Source organism: Kogia breviceps, chromosome 14 (assembly GCF_026419965.1).
Source record: "Kogia breviceps isolate mKogBre1 chromosome 14, mKogBre1 haplotype 1, whole genome shotgun sequence".
NCBI lineage: Eukaryota > Metazoa > Chordata > Mammalia > Artiodactyla > Physeteridae > Kogia > Kogia breviceps.
In genome coordinates, this window is record NC_081323.1 from 67,521,242 (window position 1) to 67,543,960 (window position 22,719).

The following is a 22,719-nucleotide window of genomic DNA, read 5'->3' on the forward strand; positions in this document are numbered from 1 at the left end:
GCTAATTTAGAATTACTCACCTGAAGTGAGGTGTATACACCATTAGCTAAGTGAACTGCCTCAGATGCTTCCATGGGGTTAGGAATGTCTAAGTCTTGTGGCACTAGGTGACACTGCTTCAGTAACTGAACAAGGCATGTGACATTTCCACTCATACTGCAGAGCTCCTCCAAGAACCAGGCTCCATCCCGAGAAGTCAGATCAACCAGCTGCTCTCCAGCACTTGAAGCTGCACCTTCCATCATTAGGTTACGCCTAAAAAATGAGATAAATATTTGTACGGTGAAACTGACTTAGCTAAACACACATAAATGGGATACCTCAAAATCTGAAAGGAAATAAAGCAGTCTTACACCGAGCAAGACTAATGAAAGAAAAAGGATATCTTAAGTTTGGGATCAAACAAAACACACATGAACTCTCCATAAGCATCAATGTTTGCAAGACAATGAAATGGTCTCACTATGTGGTCAGCTAAACTCACCTCGTGAGGGTACAAAGGGCAGAAATAATAACACTTGCTAGACTCAAAGATCCTTCCTCTCCATTCTCGTGAAGGAAAACTTTGATACAACGTTCAATTTCTTTCAACTGATCTTCACAAACAGGTACGGTGACAGCTTCCTGTTTCAAGCGTTCCACCTGTCTAATAAGACGGCTGTTTATGTCTGTTGCGTACCGCTGCAGGGTCATCTCAGTGGCAGTGATGAACTGACACACTGTTGGGGGTGGCTGGGGCGCATATTGCACTTCATATCTGTAAACAGAGAAAGAGGTGCTTGTAAAGAAAGTTCACGCCTCTACAAAATACGAAAAAAAGACAATATGGAATACTGCATTTGATCTTCAAACCTTGAAGAGTAGAAATCATTATTTCCATTTTACAGAAAAGGTCTCGAAAGCGAAAGTAACTTCCTAAGATAACTTGTTAGTGAGCTATAGAATCAATATTTGAATTCAGCTCTCTTTACCTTGATCCAACCATGCTTACACTGGGATACATCTTAATCAATTAGGAAAAACACACTGTCTTTTAAAGGAAAACATGAGCTCAAACCCTCTTAAAACCAAGGGAAAAGTGACTCCATTCAAATTCCATCTATCAACCATTTCTTTCAGAAAAATAAAATACTATGCAATTAAAAACAGGAACACAACTTTGCTTCCAGTCCCAATGAGAAGTAAAGAAAATTGAGAGTGATCAAACTTACTTCCTGTAGAGTTCCTGACAGCGCTCTACTGTGGTGTTACAGATGAGCTCTTCCATCCAGGTTTTCCATTGCTCAATTCGATGTTTCTGAAATATAGCCTTCGGATACTGCAGAGCTACGGTTGCATAGTGATGCAGCTGCTCCAGACAGCCTCGCAGCACCGAGCGCCTCTGCTGCAGGAGGGTACCGACTTCCCCCTCCAGCTGCTCACACTGGCTGATCAAGTGGGCCTGGCCAGCATTCTGCAGAAAGGCTGTTGCTGGCACATAGCTTGGAGGACCTTTGGGTAAAAGATAATTATCGATCACAAAGAAACCATTTCAAATCAGCAGTCACTGAAAGGAAGTACAAACCAGAACACAACAACAACAAAACCCACATGCTCACATGTGTATCTAAAATAAGTCAACCCATACCAAGGTCCATTTGTGTGCTTATCTCCTGAAGCAAACTTGCCAGCTGTGTTGCTTCTAAATTATTGAATGCAGCCTGATAATGTGTTATCCACTGTTCAAATTCATTCAGCTTCACCTGGATTGCTTCCTGAACAGCTCTTTGCTGAGTCTGTAGTTGAGTGTGTTCAGAATACCTAATGGAAGGAAAAATTTTTGATTGCTCTTCTTTCTTCTGTGTACTTTCATCACCCTGGAAGTACATTTTGCTTATACTTGGACTGCCTGGTAAGCTCCTTTTCAATCTTGAGGGCACTGCTCAAATGTTCTTTCCTTCTCTGGTTTTTCCTGACCCTACAGAGTTCCCTAATTACACTCACAACATTTTAAATAAAATTCTACCACATTTGCCAGGGTTACGAGTTATTTGAAGTATGGAAGACTAAGACTTGATAGGTCTCCGTAATCTCAGAGTCTCCAGCAGTGTTTGGCACTTGTACATTTAACCACCCTTCACTGAGCTGGGCAGCCACTCTGTGCAAGGTTCATTCACTAAGATCACTTTTAGTTTAATGCTCAAAAAAACTCAGCTAAGTAGACAAGATCCACTGTACAAATGAATAAGGATTCAGATACAAAATGCAGAGAGAAAACCAAACCCCAGCTTTTCTGAATCCAAGTTCAGTATTCTAACCACCATGTCCACCATCTCCCATAGTTACTCAAATATTTAAATTAAATATAATAAAGCAGAAAATTTAAGTGAATTCTGCTTTATTAACACTTTGAAACTGCAGTTCTTGGGAGAGCTTTATTTGAGTTGCTGCAATAATTCTAATTCAAGTTAACAATGTTTACACAAAAATACGAAAATTATCCTTAATGGCATATCTTTAGAAATAAGAGTTCAACACTTGTTTTAAACCTGTGTTGCAGAGTATGAGAAGGATGATCCACTCCTTCAGCTCCTTCTAGAAACTCTATTTCTTCCAACAGTTTGCCCTGCAGTTTTTCCACATCTGTTAGTTGCTCTTGCAAGTTCAAGTATTCATCTAAACTGCTGTCCAGCTTGGGAAGTACAACCAGCATCTCGTCCCTATTCTTAAACCAGTTCACCTGTAAAAAGACATTATTAGGAAGATTCTTATATAGGGCCAACTGTGAGATATGATGATGTCTGTCAGAAGGATCATGTTAGAAGGACATTCTGCACATGTTACTCTACTTAAATCTCAGCAAAGCCGGGGTGTGTGTGTGTGATGGCATCACCCATATTTTTACAAAGATAATTAATGTGGTCAATTCAAACAGCCATAAATGAAGACTCACTTCCACAGTAACACGCCATTACCACCACACCACACAAAACAAGATTAGCATCACTGGCTGCCACAATATTAAAATCAAGGAGGGAGGCTATCCAAGTAAAGAACACTTAAAATCGTCATTGGTAAACACTTTTCAGTCTATTAAAAAAGGTATAATTTTTTCAAATCATTAACCCACCTCCCATGTGTGAGAGTGACTGTGTGTCTTTGCATGGGAGCATTTCTTAGTGAAAGATCACAGCAAACTGTGCCTTACTTCGCTGCCATTTCAGTATTATACACTACAGTCGTATAAAACCAATTTTTAGAAAAAGTTTCACTCTTGGACTTCCCTGGGGGCGCAGTGGTTAAGAATCCACCTGCCGGGGCTTCCCTGGTGGCGCAGTGGTTGAGAGTCTGCCTGCCGATGCAGGGGTCACGGGTTTGTGCCCCGGTCCGGGAGGATCCCACATGCCGTGGAGCGGCTGGGCCCGTGAGCCATGGCCGCTCGGCCTGCGCGTCCGGAGCCTGTGCTCCACAACGGAAGAGGCCACGGCAGTGAGAGGCCTGCATACCACTAAAAAAAAAAAAAAAAAAAAAAAAAAGAATCCACCTGCCAATGCAGGGGACACAGGTTCGAGCCCTGGTCCAGGAAGATCCCACATGCCACAGAGCAACCAAGCCTGTGTGCCACAACTACTGAGCCTGCGCTCTAGAGCCCGTGAGCCACAACTACTGAGCCCATGTGCCACAACTACTGAAGCCCACATGCCTAGAGCCCGTGCTCTGCAACAAGAGAAGCCACCGCAATGAGAAGCCCGCACACCACAATGAAGAGTAGCCCTGCTCACCACAACTAGAGAAAGCCCGTGCACAGCAATGAAGACCCAATGCAGCCAAAAATTAATTAATTAATTTAAAAAAAAAGAAAAAGAAAAAGTTTCACTCAACTTTTTTATGAACATGTTAACTTTTTTGGAGGGGCTGTGCCACACAACTTGCGGGATATTAAGTTCCCCGACCAGGGCTGGAACCTAGGCCCCGGCAGTGAAAGCGCCGAGTCCCAACCACTGCACTGCCAGGGAATTCCCTGGACATGTTAACTATTTATTTATTTATTTATTTTTGGTCACATCAGGTCTTAGTTGTGGCAGGTGGGCTCCTTAGATGCGGCATGAATGTGGGATCTAGTTCCGGACCAGGGGTCGAACCTGGGCCCCCTGCATTGGGAGGGCGGAGCCTTAACCACTGTGCCACCAGGGAAGTCCCAGACACGTTAACTATTAACCAAAACATGATGATGACTTATTATCATTGGCCTCACCTTAATTTCAGCTACTCTCGAAGAAAAAAGGCTGCGAGTGATCTCTCGTTCCATCTCTCTCTTGCTCTGCTTGCTCTCGGCCTGCTGGCCCCCTCCACCATAGACGGCACCAGCAAACCCGGCCTCACCCCCAGCTGTCCAGTCCACCAGGGGGTCATACACAAAGGCCTCTAGCAGCGTCAGCAGAGTCTCTCTGCCACGCCGCATAATGTGTAGAACCTGTTTTCAGAAGACTTTTAATTAAGTTTTGCCACAAGTCTCCTCATTAAAATGTAGTTTTTCATTCCAAAGGATTTGTTAATTTAAACAAGTACACTAAGAGGTGTAAGAGAAAAAAAACCACATACCTGCTCACATGAAAGCCTAAAAACACCTTCTACTCCAGTTACACCCAGTGCTGTTTCAATATTCTGTGTCATTCGAAAAGGTACTTTCTCAGGAACTCTAAGGCTTTTACCTTGAAAAGATAAATCATTATATTTTTGTCCTTTCACCAAAATAAATTCGACCCTCATATAAAAAGTCCACTTTAATTTTACCTTTTTCAAAGCAAACATTGTAATCTATGTGAACAACCTCTCCAGTCGTCATATCTATGAGAACATTATCCAGATGTCTATCTCCAAGGCCAATTATGTATCCGACCATAGACATGACTGCAGTAGATCTGGCATAAGACTAAAGAAGAGGGGATGGGGGAGCAAGTTAAGCATCATCAGCAAATTTCCTTCCAACACAGACTTGATTCTCTATAAATTTTTACAAACCTCCATAATCCTACTCCCTTATTTCTAAATAAACAGCTAGTACTCCTCAGGGATGCTGCATGTGGTCACAGAACCTCTGCACTGAGCAGCAGCATACGACACTGCTTGGTCCTACTTCATCATTATCAGAATATGCAGGATTTAACAAAACAAAACAACTATTCTTCAGCCTCTCTAGTTTTTCCCTTTCTAAAGTCTTTATTCTCCTTTTCATTTCATCCATAATCCCCTCCATTCTGCCTTCATACAGTCATGGCCATGCCTCATAAAAATAAATGTAATATAAGATTCAAATGCAGATCTCAAACTACCAAGTCTGGAGGGAGGCAGGAGGAGGGTGAACAAGACAAGACAGGAAGCAGGCAAAGAAACAATAATACTGATGATAGTCTAAAACAAAACACATACCTGTGTGACTCTCCACCATTCATCAGGGGTGGTGCAAGATGACCAAAGCTCTTTAGCAAGGAGATTTGGGGGCGTGGCCTCCATTAACTCTTCTAATACTGCCTTCATCACATGAAGAGGCCAATCCCGTCGGGACACATCCAGACTAAGTCCAACTGCTTTCAAAGCAGGACTAATTTTACTATAATAAAGTTCACTAGGACGGGGTACAATTCCAGGATTCTGAGGAGTTTGGTAGGAATCTTGGGCCTTTAAAAAAAATGTTTTAAAGAAGAGATCAACTTTGTTTAAATAAGGATAAAGATTACCTTGAATATAAAGCAGTATTTTAAAAACTGGTTTTTCAGCGGAACTCTACTTAGCTAGCTAAATCTCATCCATCAAATAGCCAAGTCGTCTGGACTATGCATCTTTCTTACAATCTACATAACATTTTCTTAATTTGGTATTACCACTTTATTGAAAACTCTGTCTACTGTTTTATTTTCTTGAGGTTCAATTCAAGCTCAACATCCAAGTTACATTCTTCTTTGTAACATATAATTCTGTTTAAAATTTATCACTCATTTATTGCACATATTTCATTCTTCACCAATATGACTTAATCAATGTAAAATTAACAACAGATATTCAGAAACACCTTAGACAAAAATTTAAATAGCCCTTCTTTAATTCCATCTCCAATTTACCCCCTCAGTAACTGTTCTGTAGTCTCCTAAGCCTACCTAAAGAAATGTGAAGCCTTTCAAACTCTTGCTCCTTCCCATACCTATCCTACTTAGATTCATTTTATTTGTCTAGATGTTGAAACCCGAAGTTGTGACTGTTTAAAAATTTATCTTCTTATCTGTAATACTTAGTACTACTCCTGTTATATACACTAAGCACTCAGATACTTAGCTAAAATGAATTCTAAAAAACTGTTCTAAATCATAATAAATTTCACGGGTACAAAATAGGATGCCACAGTAATTAACTCCAAACTTGGAAAAATCCTCAAGGGCAGTAAGACTAAAAATATGTCACATATAACAGAGAACAGACTAATATATATACTTGTTTATTAACATTCAAATAAAAGCACATATTTTAATTTTAATCAACCTTTTGTGCTTGTAAGGCAGCTTCCCGTTGTTGCCATCGTTTGTAAAGACCAAATAAGGGTGTGGCTCCATCCACCCACTGGATTAGGCCTGATCGAGTTCCTAGTGGTGTTACAGAATAGTGTCGAGCATGGAAACGGGGTGTTTCCTGGCGATTGATTGTAGCAAACATAGTATTTACGATAGACAGAAATTGCATTATTCTCTCATCCAGATGTAAATCCTCCAATCCTATGGAAACAAAATTAAAGTAGCTAGAGTAGGTGACCAGATGGGGTAAAGTGCAATGGGATGGGACTGGAAACATACCACTTTTTTGTGTTTCTCTCAATTAGCAACAGCAGTCAAGAACTGACAGCTAAAGAAGCACAATGAGAGCATCAGAGAACATTCTATTCAATCACAAGGTATTAGATACTAGCATTATTAGCTGTACCTCAGTTGCCCTGCTTGTATAAGTTCATAAGCAAGAAGAGAGGAAGCAATGGAAAATCATACTACACAGCCTCCAACCACTTCTATCAAAATACAGGATGCTCCAGGCTATTCACGACATATAGATATTCACCTAAAACAATCCTAACACACACACACACACACACACACACAGTGTTAATAATCAGACTAATGTTCTTCTTTTTAAATCCCACCTTTAAAAAGATAAGGATAGCTCTTCCCATCTGATCCGAGAAAGAGAAGTTTCTTTGGCTTGGTTTTGGTAGGTAAGATTGTGATGGTTCCACCCACACTGTGGATTGTGACAGTGTCTCTGGCTGAGACTTCTCCAGGAAGAGCAATTTCAGTGTTAGTCATGGCAGCCAGCCACGGGCTGATTTCTTCAAGACGCAAGATGTAACTTGCACGTTTCTGTGCTCTCTGTTGCAAACTCAGCATTATCTATATTTAAGACAGGAAAAGTTTACAATACCATTACAACATTTATTTTCTTCTACATTCAATCTGGCTTAAAGATAAATTTAAAATACAAACACCTCCTGTCTAGTTCTTACATTTAATTTGATGTTACATATTTAGGCCATCCTGGGAGGGGAAAACACTGGTGTGATGATATGCTCTAGGTGATTTCTACTTTGTTCAGACCTCTCCCACCTCCTCTGTACAAATATGCAATGAAATCATAGCAGATGGAAAGAAATCACTACTGTGATCACAAAATTCATGGCTTGTAGCAAATTCCCGACTGTTAAGCTATGTCCAATCAACGCCCAAACAAGTCACTTCAGTCCTTGCAATAGAGCAAAAGATATAGCCAGCTACTGGCTGTCAGGTAGACACACCCTTAAGGAAGCCATCTGAAAATGTGGTAACAATTTAGAGCTCTGACTACTTTAAGTATGCAAAAAAACACACAATCTCTTTTAATAACTCACAGGAGTGGATCATGTATAGCTTTATCTCTACTTGTAGCTAACTCAATAATCTACACATGATTTAATGAACTCTGGGCTCTGCTTTCATGCGAAAATTTTAAAATCAATCTTTAGCAACATTTGTTCATAAAAGGAAAAAGACAACTGGAAACACCTCAAGTATCCACTGACAGGACAAAGGATAAACTGTGGTATTGTCCCATAGTCTATCAATGTTCAGCTGTATACAAAATATGGATGACATTAAAAAAAAAACACAAACAAAAACCTAATGCTGATCCATCAATTATGGAAGTGGTAAACACATTCATGTATATACAATATAATCTCATTTATATGAAGTTCAAAAACAGGAGAAGTTTAACAATATACCATTTAGATATGTATCAATAAAAACTGTTTTTTTAAAGTAAGTAATGATTAATTGAAAATTCAGAGCAGTGGTTGTGGAAAGGGAGATATAATTATGGAGGGACATAGCGCCGAGTCCCAACCACTTGGGAAAAATTCTAAAATTTTTCTCTGTGACTTTTTCCACACACACACACACACACACACACACACACACGGAGTTTTTAAAAAGTATTCCCCCTGGGAAGGGGGTAGGGGTGGGGGAAGGACTGAGATCAGCAGATACAAACTAGTATACACAGGATGGATGAACAAGGCCCTACTGTACAGCACCAGGAACTATATTCAATATCCTGGGATAAACCATAATGGAAAAGAATATGAAAAAGAATGTAAATCTCTACATATAAAAGAGTCACTTTGCTGTATATCAGAAAGTAACACCACATTATAAATCAACTATACTTCAGTTTTTAAAAAAAGTATTCTCCCTGTCTCCTCCTCTGGATTTCTTGGTTGATTTACTGAGAAGAACACAAAGAAGCAAGAAACTACTACTGGAACACAAGGAAACAAGTTTTGGCTAGGCCACACATAATAAACTTCATCCTTCATGTTAGTGCTCTTATCTTGTGCTTCTAAGGCATTTCCCCTGAATTTAGCATTTCTTCTAGTTTCCTCTACTTTGCATTCACTAGTTAAAGTCAGGTGTACTTTTTTTCTCTACACTGTATCTTTTAATAGTTTTTTCATTACTAAAGTTAAGGATATCAGTTAAGAGCAATATAGGAAAGGGACAGGGAAAGAAGGGATAAGAAAAAAAGCTACAAAGTAGCTTAAATAGGCTCCCCCTGGCTTCCCTGGTGGCGCAGTGGTTAAGAATCCTCCTGCCAATGCAGGGGACACGGGTTCGAGCCCTGGTCAGGGGAAATCCCACGTGCCGCGGAGCAACTAAGCCTGTGTACCACAACTACTGAGCCTGTGCTCTAAAGCCCATGAGTCACAACTACTGAGCTCATGTGCCACAACTACTGAAGCCCGCGTGCATAGAGCCTGCGCTCTGCAACAAGAGAAGCCACTGCAATGAGGAGCCCACGCGCTGCAATGAAGACCCAACAGTCAAAAATAAAATAAATAAATTTAAAATAAATAAATAAACAGGATCCCCCAGCTAGTGGTGCTATTGCTGAAACGGATGAAAACCAAATAACATACAGAATTAAGGAGACCAAAACATAAAAGATAAGGATTCTCAAGTATTTAAATACACTAATCATCCCTCAAACAGGCTATGCAGAATTGCTGTCAAAGAATTCCTTATAAAAATTGATGCTGTTACACGTGAATATTTTGTCTTGTTAGAAATACTGAATACCACTCCACCAAGAAAAACTACATAGGTCCAAGATTAAATTTCTTAATCTTTTATGAGAAGAATATAGCAGGCAGTCAATATTTAGCTCAAGGCCACAGCTCCTTCCTTGTCTAATTTCTTACAGTATATTCTTCCCTGGTGTGAACCCTCAGTAGATTAAAGTTTGCCACCCTAGGCCCACTCACCCTCAAATTCTCAAAAATGAAGAAAACACTTTTCTCTATATTCTTTACAAGCAACTGACCACTGGATGCCTTCCATGGGCTTAGAAAGTTCTCTTGTGTTCTAAGTAAAAAGAGTCCCCTTACTTAAATTTTTTATCTCAGGGAATTTCCTATTTCAGTAGCATTCTTGAGATTTTTCTGTACCTCTTTAAATGGAATCCAGCTGCTTCCAGGCTTTGCAGGGTTTGATGGTGTCTTCAGTTTTTCTAGGGCATTTTCTATTGCATCACCATAGTTATCCTGAAACCACTTTTCATGAGGCGTTTCTGCAGGGGCCGCCGTGATGCTCCTCACATGCTCCAAAGCAAACACAATGGGCTTCATCAAAGCCGTGTGTTTCTCCCGCATGATTGCAATTTTCTCTTCTCTGACCAAAAAGACATAAAGAGTTCAATACAAACAAGAACAATTTAATTGTCAAGTGTAAGTAAACAGCATCAAAGAATAGTCAAAATAAGGTAATAAAATATTAGCAAAGTAACTGACTAAAAACAGCATTGCAAAAAATCCAGCATATAAAATAAAAGAGGCGCCTTCTCTTTTCAACAGGTGGTGCTGGGAAAGCTGGATATCTGCTTACGAAAGAATGAAGCTGAACTCTTACCTTTTACTATATGTCAAAAAAATAAGTCAAAATGGATCAAAGACCTTAATATAAAAGCTAAGGCTTTATTTAAAACTTAGAAGAAAACAAAAGAAAATATTGATAAACTGGGTTACATCAAAACTAAAAAATCATGTGCATCAAAAGACATTTTTTTGGACTTCCCTGGTGGCGCAGTGGTTAAGAATCCACCTGCCAATGCAGGGCACACGGGTTCAATCCCTGGTCCAGGAAGATCCCACATGCCACAGAGCAACTAACCCCGTGTGCCACAACTACTGAGCCCACGTGCCACAACTACTGAAGCCCACGCTCCACAACAAGACAAGCCACCGTGATGAGAAGCCCGCACACCGCAACGAAGAGTAGCCCCTGCTCCCTGCAACTAGAGAAAGCCCGCGTGCAGCAAAGACCCAACACAGCCAGAAATAAAATTTTTAAAAAGACATTTTTTTTCATTCAAGAGAGTGAAAAAGACAATGCATAAAACAGGGGTAAAATATTTGCAAATCATGTGTATGATAAGGGATTAATATCCAGAATATTTAGAGAGCCCCTAAAACTCAACAACAATAAAACAACCCAGTTCAAAAATGGGCAAAGGATTCAAATAGACACTTCTCCAAAGGAGATAAAAAATGGTCAATAAGCACATGAAAATATGCTCAACATTATTAGTCATTAGAGAAATGCAAATCAAAGCCACAAGATACCATTTCACACACATTAGGATATTACTATCAAAAAGACAGAAAATAACAAATGTTTGCAAGCATATGGAGAAATTGGAACCCAGTTTACCAGTTCCTCTACAAGTTAAACATAGAATTACTATCTGACCCAGCAAATCCATTGGCTCACACACAATTAAAAGCAGGGACTCAAACAGATATTTGTAAAGCAATGCTGACAGAAGCATTGTTTACAACAGCCAAAAGACAAGAGCAACTCAAGTGTCCATTGACAGAGGAGTGCATAAATAAAACGTGGTATATCCATATGATGGAATGTTATTCAGCAATAAAAAGGAAGGAAATTCTGATACATGCTACAACATGGAATGAACCTTCAAAACATTATGATAAGTGAAATAAACCAGACACAAAAGGACAAATACTGTATGATACCAGTCACACGATGTACTTAGAATAGTCAAATTCATAAAGACAGAAAGCAAAATAGTGGTAACCAGGGGCTGGGGATAGGGGAGAAGGGATGTACTATGAAATGGGTATGGAGCTGTTTGGGATGATGGATAAGTTCTGGAACTGGACATAACACTATGAATGTACTTATGCAACTGAATTGTACACTTAAAATTAGTTAAAATGGCAAACTTTATATGTATTTTACATTAAAAAAAAAGAGGCAGCTATGTTTTTGGAGTGTAAGTATATGAAAACATACTTGCGTAAGGTATTGTTGTTCTGGACTCTCTTCACCTCATCTTCCAGCTGCTGAATTCGTCTCAGGACATACATGTGTTGCTGTAACAGAACTCCCAACCAGAGCTCATCCCAGAGAACAGTGACCCTGCGCAGCTCAGCCACGAGCATCTGAACCTGCACACACGGCACATCCAAATATGCTCATCTACAAATCTACACACAGTACAGTTCTGCAAACACTGGATATTGCAAGTGAAATGTGTGCATCTTGTTCATTATCCAATTAGAGAACCTTGATCAGTGATTCTATCAGTAAAGATTTATAAAACCAATTTTGGTTATTTTAAAAGCTTTACTCCTTGAATAACATTTCTGTAACAGTTTTATGGGTTTAGTTTTTAGGTGAGTTTTTTGGGGGTTTTTTTTGGGGGGGGGTGGTTACAATAAAAATTTATTTTAAAACATATAAGTTGTTGTGTTTTTTTTTGTTTTTTTTTTTTACCTGTAACACCATAGTTGGGTTTGCAGAGGACAGTTTATCTACAATTTTGCTGTAGCAATCCTGCATCATGGCTTGGTCTTCATTCAATCCACTTTTAGGCTCATCCTTATTGCTATCTTGAGAAGCAGGAGGACTTCCTCCCTCACATTCAGAAACCAGCAATTCTTCTCCTTGAATATTGCCAAGTAAAGTTGGAATTGCAGAGGAAAATTTATTTCCTAAAGTGAAATGGGAGAATAAGGTATAATTTGGATACTTCTCCCTTGTGCATATGTTGAGTTAGGGAAAATATCAATAATGTATTTGATCCCAGAGCACTCATTTAACTAATTTTGCCTTCTGTGCAGTAAGCTGACCAAAGATCATGGATATTTTGCCTTTTTACAAGTTCAGCTTCTATATTTATTAATATTATAAGCTAATAAAAGATAAATGGGGGGCTTCCCTGGTGGCGCAGTGGTTGAGAGTCCACCTGCTGATGCAGGGGACACAGTTCGTGTCCCGGTCCGGGAAGATCCCACATGCCGCGGAGCGGCTGGGCCCGTGAGCCATGGCCGCTGAGCCTGCGCATCTGGAGCCTGTGCTCCGCAATGGGAGAGGCCACAGCAGTGAGAGGCCCGCGTACCGCAAAAAAAAAAAAAAAGATAAATGGGGGAAAAATATAATAAATGAGTCTCAACAAATAAAGTGTTTCCCCCAGCCAGAGTCCAGAACTTATTTTCAATCCTTGTCTGCCAGTTAATTCAGCTCGGTGAACCTGAGATTTCCCCAAGCCTTGGTGGGTTACTGTGAGACTGAAGATATCGTGTAAAGCACACATCCTACTGCCAGACATGGTAGTTACTCACTCAATAAATGGTGTTATTATTGTTACTATTATTATTATGGAAAAATTACAAACTCTGTCAACTCTGGAACATAAAGCTCAAAAAATTTTACCTAACAAACATTGTTTGCAAACTCATTTATACTTAAAGTAGCAGTATTTTAAAATTCCTTACCTGAAGCCTGTGATTCACTACTAAGCGATATGGTGCCCACTATTGCAGGATACAATATGAGATGTGGGGAATCTTGAGCCACACGGCAGAGAAGGTTACAAATACTTTGGCGCACATACACTTCAGGATGGTTTAAGCGTGAGAAAAGTTGTGGAATAATTCCTTCAGGATAAGAAAGAAAAATACTTTAAAGTTATTAAAAACAGTCAACATGGTGGAGGCAAAAGGATAAAACTTGATATATGTCAGCATTAGTTCTAAAACCTCAAATTTCTCCCTGTGACAGCAAAGAACCATAGACAATAGTTCCTGATTTGCAAGTTTAGTTAGGGTGCAGAGCTATAATCAAAATCCTAAGCAATTCAAAAATGTTATAAAGAAATATATTTTCCTGAGTGCCTGTAAAAGAAGGCAGAAACAATTTTTTCAAAGGGTATATGAAAGTTTTTGAAACTTATTCTTACCACTCTCTCCAAAATTCCTTTTGTATATAAAAAGCTTCCGCCTCTCAGCCTTCCACTTCTCTGAAAGGTGGGAGGGAAGTGGTATAACAAGCAGTCCAGAGTGTCCTATGAACTAATATAGCTATTTCATAACACACTCAAATAGTAAACATAGAGGAACTTTTTTTTTTTTTTTTGGCCACGCCACCCGGCATGTGTTATCTTAGTTCCCTGACCAGCAATTGAACCCGTGCCCCTCTGCAGTGGAAGCGCAGAGTCTTAACCACTGGACCTCCAGGGAAGTCCAAGGAACTATTATTTTTCAACAGTCTTATTATATTCTACCCAGAAATAATTTTTCCTGAAACATTTTATTTCGACTATCACCTCTCCATGGCGCAGTAGGTGTTGTTTCCAAGCCATGTTCCAGATACTGCCTAAGCTCTCCAGCGTGCTTCACAAGCAATCTGAGCAATCGCAACGTGGCCATCACAATCACGTCGTCAGTGCTCTGCTCTGCTCTGTGACTTAAATGTAGCCGAGGGTCATCTTCATCTAAAGGAATCTAAGGATGAAAAACAAAAGGAAAAAATAAGACAATTCAGAATACTGTTTCCATCTACTAGAAATTTCAAAAAAACTTTCCTAACAGAACACTGTGCTACCTACCTGACCAGCATTGAGTTTAAGGAAAGTAAAATATGCACTGCAAGATAATTTGTACAGGCTGAAGATTCTATCTACAACTTTCCTCCACACTTTAATAACTCCTTCTGTTGCACTTTCATCAAGTTCTGAAAGCCATGGGCAGCTTGATATTAACTGACGCCAGATAACATCAACCATGTCATCTTCTTCATTATCTTCACTTTCTGTTATCTGAAGTGTTATATCTTCATCCTGAAGAAAAATAGGGCAAAGAAAATTGCTATTTTGGGGCACAAATTAAAAAAGGGAGAAAGGTACATGATTTTCCTAATATATGCAAGCATTTTCTCATTTATGAAAGACCAAAATTCTCCACATTTAGTGTTATACATATTAAATCAATGTTACTATGCTTCTCTTTATGATATATTCACTAACGTAGCTAATGATGAAGGATATAAACACTTACCAAAGATCAAAGATTTTGATTTGGGGAATTTAAATGCTTCAGAGTTACAACATAATACTCTGCCTGCAGAGAATTATCTTACTCTCTCTACAGTATTGCACATGTACTTAACACCAGCTTTGACAGACACTGATATATGCTGAAGTCTAGAGCAAGAACTAAGTCAACACACTTTTATCTCAGCAAATAAAATGCAAACTTCTAAAGTCTACAACTAAATAATAATTATAACATTCTAGAATTCACAGAACTTTGAGAGGGGAGGGAGTAAATCCTACAGACCATCTAGTCCGCTGGTTTTCAGCTATGGCTGTATATTTAGAATCACCTAGTAAAACTTCAATAAACCCTCCCATCCCCAACACATACACAAACGTTCCATCCAGAATATGTGGAGAAGGGCTTAGACACTGACATATTTTAAAAGCTTCCAAGCCAGTATTCAGAATTTCTGATCAGAAGAGCAATTAAAAGAGAAATCTACATAAAACAAATTTCGCCTTTTTTAACAGGACCCTAAGGAAATGACCTGATTTCTCAAGAAATCACATTCTTCTTATTAGAAAAATACTTTAACTCACTTTCATCTTATCAAAATTTCATTTGAAACAAAACATTTAATCAAGTATATGTGATTTAGAACAGTGAACTTGACACTATTTCCCCCAAACACTGTATCATGTTTTCCTTGCCTGAATCCCCGCTGGCCGACAAACAGCCTGACCAAGAATACCATATATTCTCTCTTTTTCTTCTTCGGTTATAGTGTCTGGGAGCAGATTCTGAACTTCAGATTTTTCTCTAGGCAGCAGACGAACACCTTCTCCCTGACTATAAAAATAAAACAAATCAACAGTATTTCAGCTACCGAAACTTCGCCAAGTCAGCAGAGATTTTAAATCTCTAGTTTGTGGGCTTCCCTGGTGGCGCAGTGGTTAAGAATCCGCCTGCCAATGCAGCGGACATGGGTTTGATCCCTGGTCCAGGAAGATCCCACATGCTGCAGAGCAACTAAGCCCGTGTGCCACAACTACTGAACCTGCACTCTAGAGCCCACGAGCCACAACTACTAAGCCCATGTGCCGCAATTACTGAAGCCCACGCCTAGAGCCCGTGCTCCACAACAAGAGAAGCCACTGCAATGAGAAGCCCGCTCACCGCAACTAGAGAAAGCCCACGCGCAGCAACGAAGACCCAATGCAGCCAAAAATAAATAAAAATAAATTTATAAAAAAAAAAAATCTCTATTTTGCAATGCATTAAATAAATTACACATTTCAACATACATACCTAGCATTGTCAACCACCTTTCTGCCCCACCTGTAAGCCCAACTAGCCAACGCCGCCCAAGATTTGGCTACTTCAGGCGCCTGTACTGAAGATAGGTGATACAACTGTCCCAAAATGAAGTCAGGTTCTCCAACTCCAATATGTACTGCCATAGTGGAGAAGAAAATAACAATGTCACATTCATAAATTTCTAATGGCATTCCCATTAACATTTTAGGATTTTACTATCTGCAAATAGTAAGTTCTATAACGTTATATAGCACATAATTTGATAAAGCACACATTTGTATTATGCTTTTCTAAAAGGTTAATATGTTGAAATGAATGACTCAGCTTCCCAAGTAAGCTTAAATTATCACCCTGTGAAACACATCAATGTCTTTCATAATACTGAACTTTACGAACAGTTCAGGTGTCAGATGTGTTCTAGAATGTCTTGTATTTTGGATTTGACTGGCCATTTCCTCACAATTAGATTCAGCTTAAACATTCTGGCAAAAATAATAGATAGGTGATGAGTATACAATTTCATTCAATCTAAGATTCATGAGGTAAATATCTTTATTTCCAGTTTAGAAGTGAAAAAATCTCCTGCTATAGTGCCACTTGCCAATATGAAGATTTATAATGATCACAAGACATATCCCTTGTGAATAAAGACCCCTATAGCACATAGATTACAATTACTTAGTAAGACCAATGTAAGTAACTACAATTGTAAGCTTCACAACAACAAAATGAACGACATGAACAAAATTCTCATGTTTCAGCAAAAAGGTTAGTTATCTCCCAATCTGTAAAACCTGGACAATGGTGCCTATCATAACAGGCACTCAAACACTGAATGAATTAACTACCCTATTTGTCGAGTACCCTTCTGTTACTAGCACTAATGTCAGGATGTGAAACTTGAACCTTTCTGTAGTTTCTGTGCTCTACCAGTCAACGGGACCAGAGGTCACTATTCTGTATCTTTGTTGTTCCTCCTAGCATGAGGTAGAATTTTAAATATCACGGGCAGGACCTTACTGCCAGGAAAAACATCAAGGTCCATAAAAGCACCATGAACTGGGGAGGTGGGAAGTATGGCCTGGGCGGCAGAGTTCAGTGACTTCCACAGTGGCATCAGATGCTAAAGAAATATGCTTTAGTCACTTCTGGGCAATATAATATACCAAATTTCCACAGAGACAGTTTTTGTGGCCAATTATAGCCAGCCTAACATTGTAAACTTTAAAATAGGGGGAAATAACTTCTAAAATTAATATTTTAAAGCTAATCAAACAAATCCTACCTGTAGATTCACTCTCAATCCGAGGATACTCTTCTTCCATTGTATTAACAGATGGTAGTTCAATTAGAGTGAGTATGTTTTTAGATAAAGTAGAAAGACCTGTCAAGTTCTGCTGCTGCTGAGCTCTGTAAACCTGTTTCAGCTGCCCTGAAATTTCCTTCCATTCTGCCTGGATCCATTTAGCCAATGTCAGAATTGACTTGGCAACAGCATGTTCAGCTTTGGCAGACTTGCAGAAAGATATGGCGCAGGAACTCAACATCTCCATTGCGTGTGTTGACTGGCCTATAAAAAAATCAAAACATCAGCCCTTAGAAGCAAACAAATGACATTCTTTCAGGATAAAGTAATACTGTAAATTCAGTGATAATCAATGATCTCTGGAAACATTTCCTACTTTAATAAACAATAACAAAACTACCTCTTTTAAAAGCACCAAATTACAGAGGTAAGTCAATTACACATAACTTACTCTTCAGGACCCAAATTTTCTGCAACAGTTGAAAAAAGTCAACTTTTCTATTATTGCCTTACACCATACACAGTAACATTCACACACTTGATTTTTATTATAGTCGTGTATTCATCATAATTCATTTCACTAACCTGCTGTATATAACAATTTGGTTTTTTCAATGTCAAGTTCAGGCCCCCATTTTTCATCCATTTGACCTTGAGTTGATAGTTTTTTAAAATGCTGGACCAAATCCTGTGCAGTGGTGGTCTTTCCCAGCTGAACCTCACTACACTGTGCCAGCAGTCTTGTTGCAAGTGACACATTCCCCCGTTTTCTAGCAAATTTTGCTGCTGTTAGACCTAATTCCATGAGATGGCTTCTAATTGGAACTGTTTGTTCTGGAGAGAAGAAAATGTTTTATTAGTCCTTGCCTGGTCTAATCCCAGATAGCACAGAAACATGGCCAAAAAATTTCTTCCCCAGCTATTCCCTTCCCCACTACCTCCCTAAATATAGTTCATTTTTCATCATCTTTAAATCCCTAACAGTTAGCATAGTGCTTGACATACAATAAATGTTTGTTAAAATAAATGTATACAATGGAGTAGACAAAAGTAAAAATCATTCAGTATAAGAAATTTTACTTTTTAGCTTCTGAATCGTTTTAGTAAAGAGCCTAAGCCAAAGGGTGGGGAATGAGGGTAAGGCTAGACCATCCCCCCTTCTTCAGTAAGTACCCTCTGCCCTTCTACCATGCCATTCTCGCCTGGTTTATTCCTACCTTTCTGAATAATCTTTCTCAGTCTCCTTCTCGTCCACTACCCATCCATCATAATTGGTGTTCCTCGGGGTCAGTCCTAGGCTCTCTACTCTTCTCACTCTGCATACTCTCCCTGGACAATATCATCTGCTCCTGTGGCTTCCACTACCATACAAATGCTGATGACTCTTGAATCTTTATCTCTAGCCCAGACCTGACATCTGAGTCCCACCTGCCTACCAGTCACCTATACTCTGGTATTTCAAAGGCACTTTAACCTGTGTTACATGGAATCCGTTTTCCACCAGCCTCCAAACCTACTTCCTTCTCTGTTTTCTCTTTCTCGGGTAAAGGCACATGATCAACTTGGCTACCTGAGCAGGTGCCTGGCAGTCATCTTAGCCTTTACTTTCAATCCTCATATATCACATCTGCTTTGTTCCGTCCCTACTGCTACTACCCTGGTTACCTTAGCAGGACTTCAGCCTAACTGGTCCCTCTGCCCCCAGCCTTAGCCTCTTCTAATTCATTCTCCAATCTGCAACTGAACTGATCTTACACAAAGGTAAATCTGAACACTTAACTTCCCTTTCAGGCCTTCCTACTGTCCTTCCCATAAAGCCCCAACTCCGAAATTTGGCTTATGAGGCAATGATGCTTACACTGCATTCTAATCTCAATCTCATCCAGCTTCATCTCTTCCCATTCTCCCTTAGGCGAGAATTGAGAATTGAGTCATCTAAGAATCTTTTACTACTGCTGCTGGACTTCACACATGATACTTTCTCTAACTAAATCAGTCTGCCTTCTTTCTCATCTCTACCCCACCTTGGTCTCAGCTTAAATGTGACTTCCTCCCGAGGTCCTTTTCTGATTCCTAGGATTAAATCGGTGCCCTTGTTGTGCTATTTTAAGCGCCATGCATGTGCACTTCCATTTAGCACACCATATTGCTGCTCCTTGCTTGATGACAATTTTCCCTGCTAGACTCCAGAATCCCTTTGGTCCTAGGAATGCAGAAAAAAGGCTTGTCTTGTTCACCATTACATCCCAACTTATAGCACAGTACCTGGCACAAAGCACATATTTTGATAAACACTTGCTGAATAAAGAAAGAAAAGTAAGGAGGAGTGAAGTTCTGTCTCCAAATGTAACTACTGGGTTACTGACTTTTTCTTCTCAGTTTTAAAACTTATTCAATATGGGAAGGATGGGAAAGGAGATGATATTTGTATTCCTATTATATGCCATGCTCTGTGCTAGGGCTTTCATATACCTTGTCTCATTTCCTATAATCCTTACAAGAATCTCATGAGTGGGGCAACCCCCATATCTGAAAAGCAAAGTGAGTCAGAAGTTTAATGACTTGCCCTAAGGTCCCTCGATTTGCAAGTGTTGGGCTAAGGATCCAAACCCAGGTCTACCTGGCACTGAGGGTCCAAGTGAGTCACAGTTGCCAGTAATCACCCTGCACTACAAGTCCATATCCCAGCATTGGCTTACTTAAAATTTAATACTCAAGTTTACTCGGTAACCCTAGCGACCACATTTTTGACTAATTCTACAGAATTCTGGCAACTTTTCTGTATTAGAGTGAAAAGGAAATTGCTAACATCCCTTTAACATGACATTTCTTTCTTAAAAATGAGACCTATGAATATTGATACAAATACTAACTCTCTAACTATTCAATTGAAACATTTAAAACATTCATGGTACACTGTATCTGACAAAGAATTTGAATCCAGAATATTTAAGTCTTATGACTTCTCTAAAAATGGGTAAGAGTTGAACACTTATAAAATAAGATATACAATGGCCACTATTCAAATGAAAAGATGCTCAATATCATTAATCATCAGGAAAATACAAATAAAACCACAATGTATAATATGTATAATATACATTCACTCCAGTGACTAAAGTTAAAGACCCACTATAGCAAGTATGTAGATGTCAGAAGGAGTATAAAATGTACAATCACTTTATAAGAAACTGTCGAACTATTTCAAAAGTTAAACCATATGACCCAACAATTCCAATCCTAGGCATTTACTTAAGAGAAAGGCAAATATATATCCACCCAAAGACCTGTAGATGAATTTCACAGCAGCTTTAGACATAATAGCCCAAATTTGAAAACAACTCAAATATCCATCAAAGGATCAACAGATAAACAAATTGTGGTATATTCATACGATGTATATTCATGCGATGGATATTCATACGATGGATATTCATACGATGGATACTACTCAACTATAGGAAGGATGGCACTACTGACACATGGCACACAGGGAACCTTAAAAAATAAAATGCTGAGCAAGAGAAGCCAGACACAGAGCATACTGTACCATTTATAAAAAAAAACTTTAGTAAAGACGAGTCTAATCTATAGTGATTGGAAGCAAATCAGCAGTTGCCCAAGACAGGACAGAGGAGAGAAATGCCTGGCAAGAAGCATAAGGAAACCTTTGGGGGTGAGATAAGTATGCTATATCTTGACTGTATTGGTGGCTACACAGGTGAAGAAATGTCAAAAATCCTGAACTATACACTCAAAATGTGTAATTATATCTCAACAAAGCCATTTTTTAAAAAAAGCTAATTACCTTTTATTTTCTCCAACAAATGACTCTGGTACATGGTATATCTTAATGCCTGCATCCACGGCCTGACATCATGCTGTTTACATGAACGCAAAGCTTCACCGAAGAGTGGGATAAGACAGTCCTGCCAGAGAAAAACCAAAACTATTTAATGTAAACAGGCTCCTTATATGACCCCACAGGTCAGCTACTTCAGATCTACTCCAGATTTATCTATTAAACGCTCCCCTTTCTTCACTGTATCTTCTTCTAATCACAAGAGAAAACAATACGCTGAAGAGAAAAACCTTTGTTTTGCCAAAAGAAAAAATTTTCAGAATATTAAGTCCAATTTATCATTGTACTTATCAATAAAGCAGTCACATTTTTATAAAAAAAAATAAACAGCTCATTTACTATAAAGCAGAAGCTAAGTTACAGAAAAACATAAAACTACTGCTTCATAAACATTCTAAAAGATTATTTCCCTTGGGAAGGGTCCATCTTTGGTTAAACTTTACCCTATTTGGAAGGAGGAGGCACAGTCTCTTCTTTTCAGTCAAATCTGAAATTTATATAATCTGGTATACATTTACATAACCAACTCCTCTTCCAAAAAAAGGGAGGGAGGGAGGGAGGGAGGGAGGGAGGAAAGGAGAAAAAAAACCTAAGCAACCAGCCATCCTTGAGATTATATATCTTAGGTTCCATCTTCCTCACATACTTCTCCAATAAAAATTTGCCTGAAAATGGAATTTTAGATTTCTGGATTTACTTACTAGCTTGTCCAAGAAATGCTACAAATGCTATTTTAAAAATGTGAAAAACAGCCTTTGTTCCACACTAATGCCTATTAATTTTCAGAAGGATATCCTGGTTAAAAAATACACATATACACACCTCTGTTGAAAGTCTGCTAGAAACTGTGTTCTCCAAAGCAGAAGAGCAATACAGCTGTAAGGTACTTAGAACTGGCAGAGACTGTGAAACCGTTAAAGTAGAAAGTCTCAGTGGCCCAATAGCTATGCGGCAGGTTTGCTTCAAGTACTTCACCACATTTCTGAAAGAAAATATTTACTGCTAATTAACAAACAAGATTTTCCAACTGGTAACCACTAAAGGGATAAGGCAGTGTGATAAGATGCTACTATACTGGCATCCAAAGTGGGGGAAGAAAAAGGAACTGCCTGCTCTTAAGTAAAATGACATAAGCAAGTCAAGATATCAATATTAGCTTCTGGGGATATAAAACTTTTAATTTTACTTAGTTTCAACCTCTGTATATTAGCAAGCAACATTCACATATCATTCGACTTCTACAACTAAAATGAAGCTATCATGACTAGCGCTGCAGTGATCTGGTAACTGTCTCACCCCCACCAATCTACACACATTTACCATGTGGTACACATAATGCGTATT

At 39.1% G+C, this 22,719-nt stretch overlaps 1 protein-coding gene across 2 annotated transcripts in view; it reads right to left on the minus strand.

Moving 5' to 3' along the window:
* SMG1 (SMG1 nonsense mediated mRNA decay associated PI3K related kinase) overlaps positions 1-22,719 on the minus strand; it is a 97,981-nt gene that overhangs the window by 19,442 nt on the left and 55,820 nt on the right. For both annotated transcript variants that reach the window (XM_059038056.2, XM_067013777.1), the window contains 23 exons: positions 22,198-22,357; positions 21,322-21,442; positions 18,099-18,347; positions 17,493-17,777; positions 16,199-16,343; positions 15,601-15,739; positions 14,461-14,691; positions 14,179-14,356; positions 13,349-13,510; positions 12,348-12,565; positions 11,865-12,019; positions 9,998-10,220; positions 7,163-7,409; positions 6,514-6,743; positions 5,410-5,658; positions 4,774-4,912; positions 4,582-4,691; positions 4,235-4,453; positions 2,529-2,719; positions 1,628-1,800; positions 1,212-1,491; positions 485-757; positions 21-255 (listed from right to left, as the gene is read on the minus strand). In XM_059038056.2, coding sequence (XP_058894039.2) covers positions 21-255; positions 485-757; positions 1,212-1,491; positions 1,628-1,800; positions 2,529-2,719; positions 4,235-4,453; positions 4,582-4,691; positions 4,774-4,912; positions 5,410-5,658; positions 6,514-6,743; positions 7,163-7,409; positions 9,998-10,220; positions 11,865-12,019; positions 12,348-12,565; positions 13,349-13,510; positions 14,179-14,356; positions 14,461-14,691; positions 15,601-15,739; positions 16,199-16,343; positions 17,493-17,777; positions 18,099-18,347; positions 21,322-21,442; positions 22,198-22,357 — 4,612 coding nt within the window. The remainder of the gene's footprint in view (positions 1-20; positions 256-484; positions 758-1,211; positions 1,492-1,627; positions 1,801-2,528; positions 2,720-4,234; positions 4,454-4,581; positions 4,692-4,773; positions 4,913-5,409; positions 5,659-6,513; positions 6,744-7,162; positions 7,410-9,997; positions 10,221-11,864; positions 12,020-12,347; positions 12,566-13,348; positions 13,511-14,178; positions 14,357-14,460; positions 14,692-15,600; positions 15,740-16,198; positions 16,344-17,492; positions 17,778-18,098; positions 18,348-21,321; positions 21,443-22,197; positions 22,358-22,719) is intronic.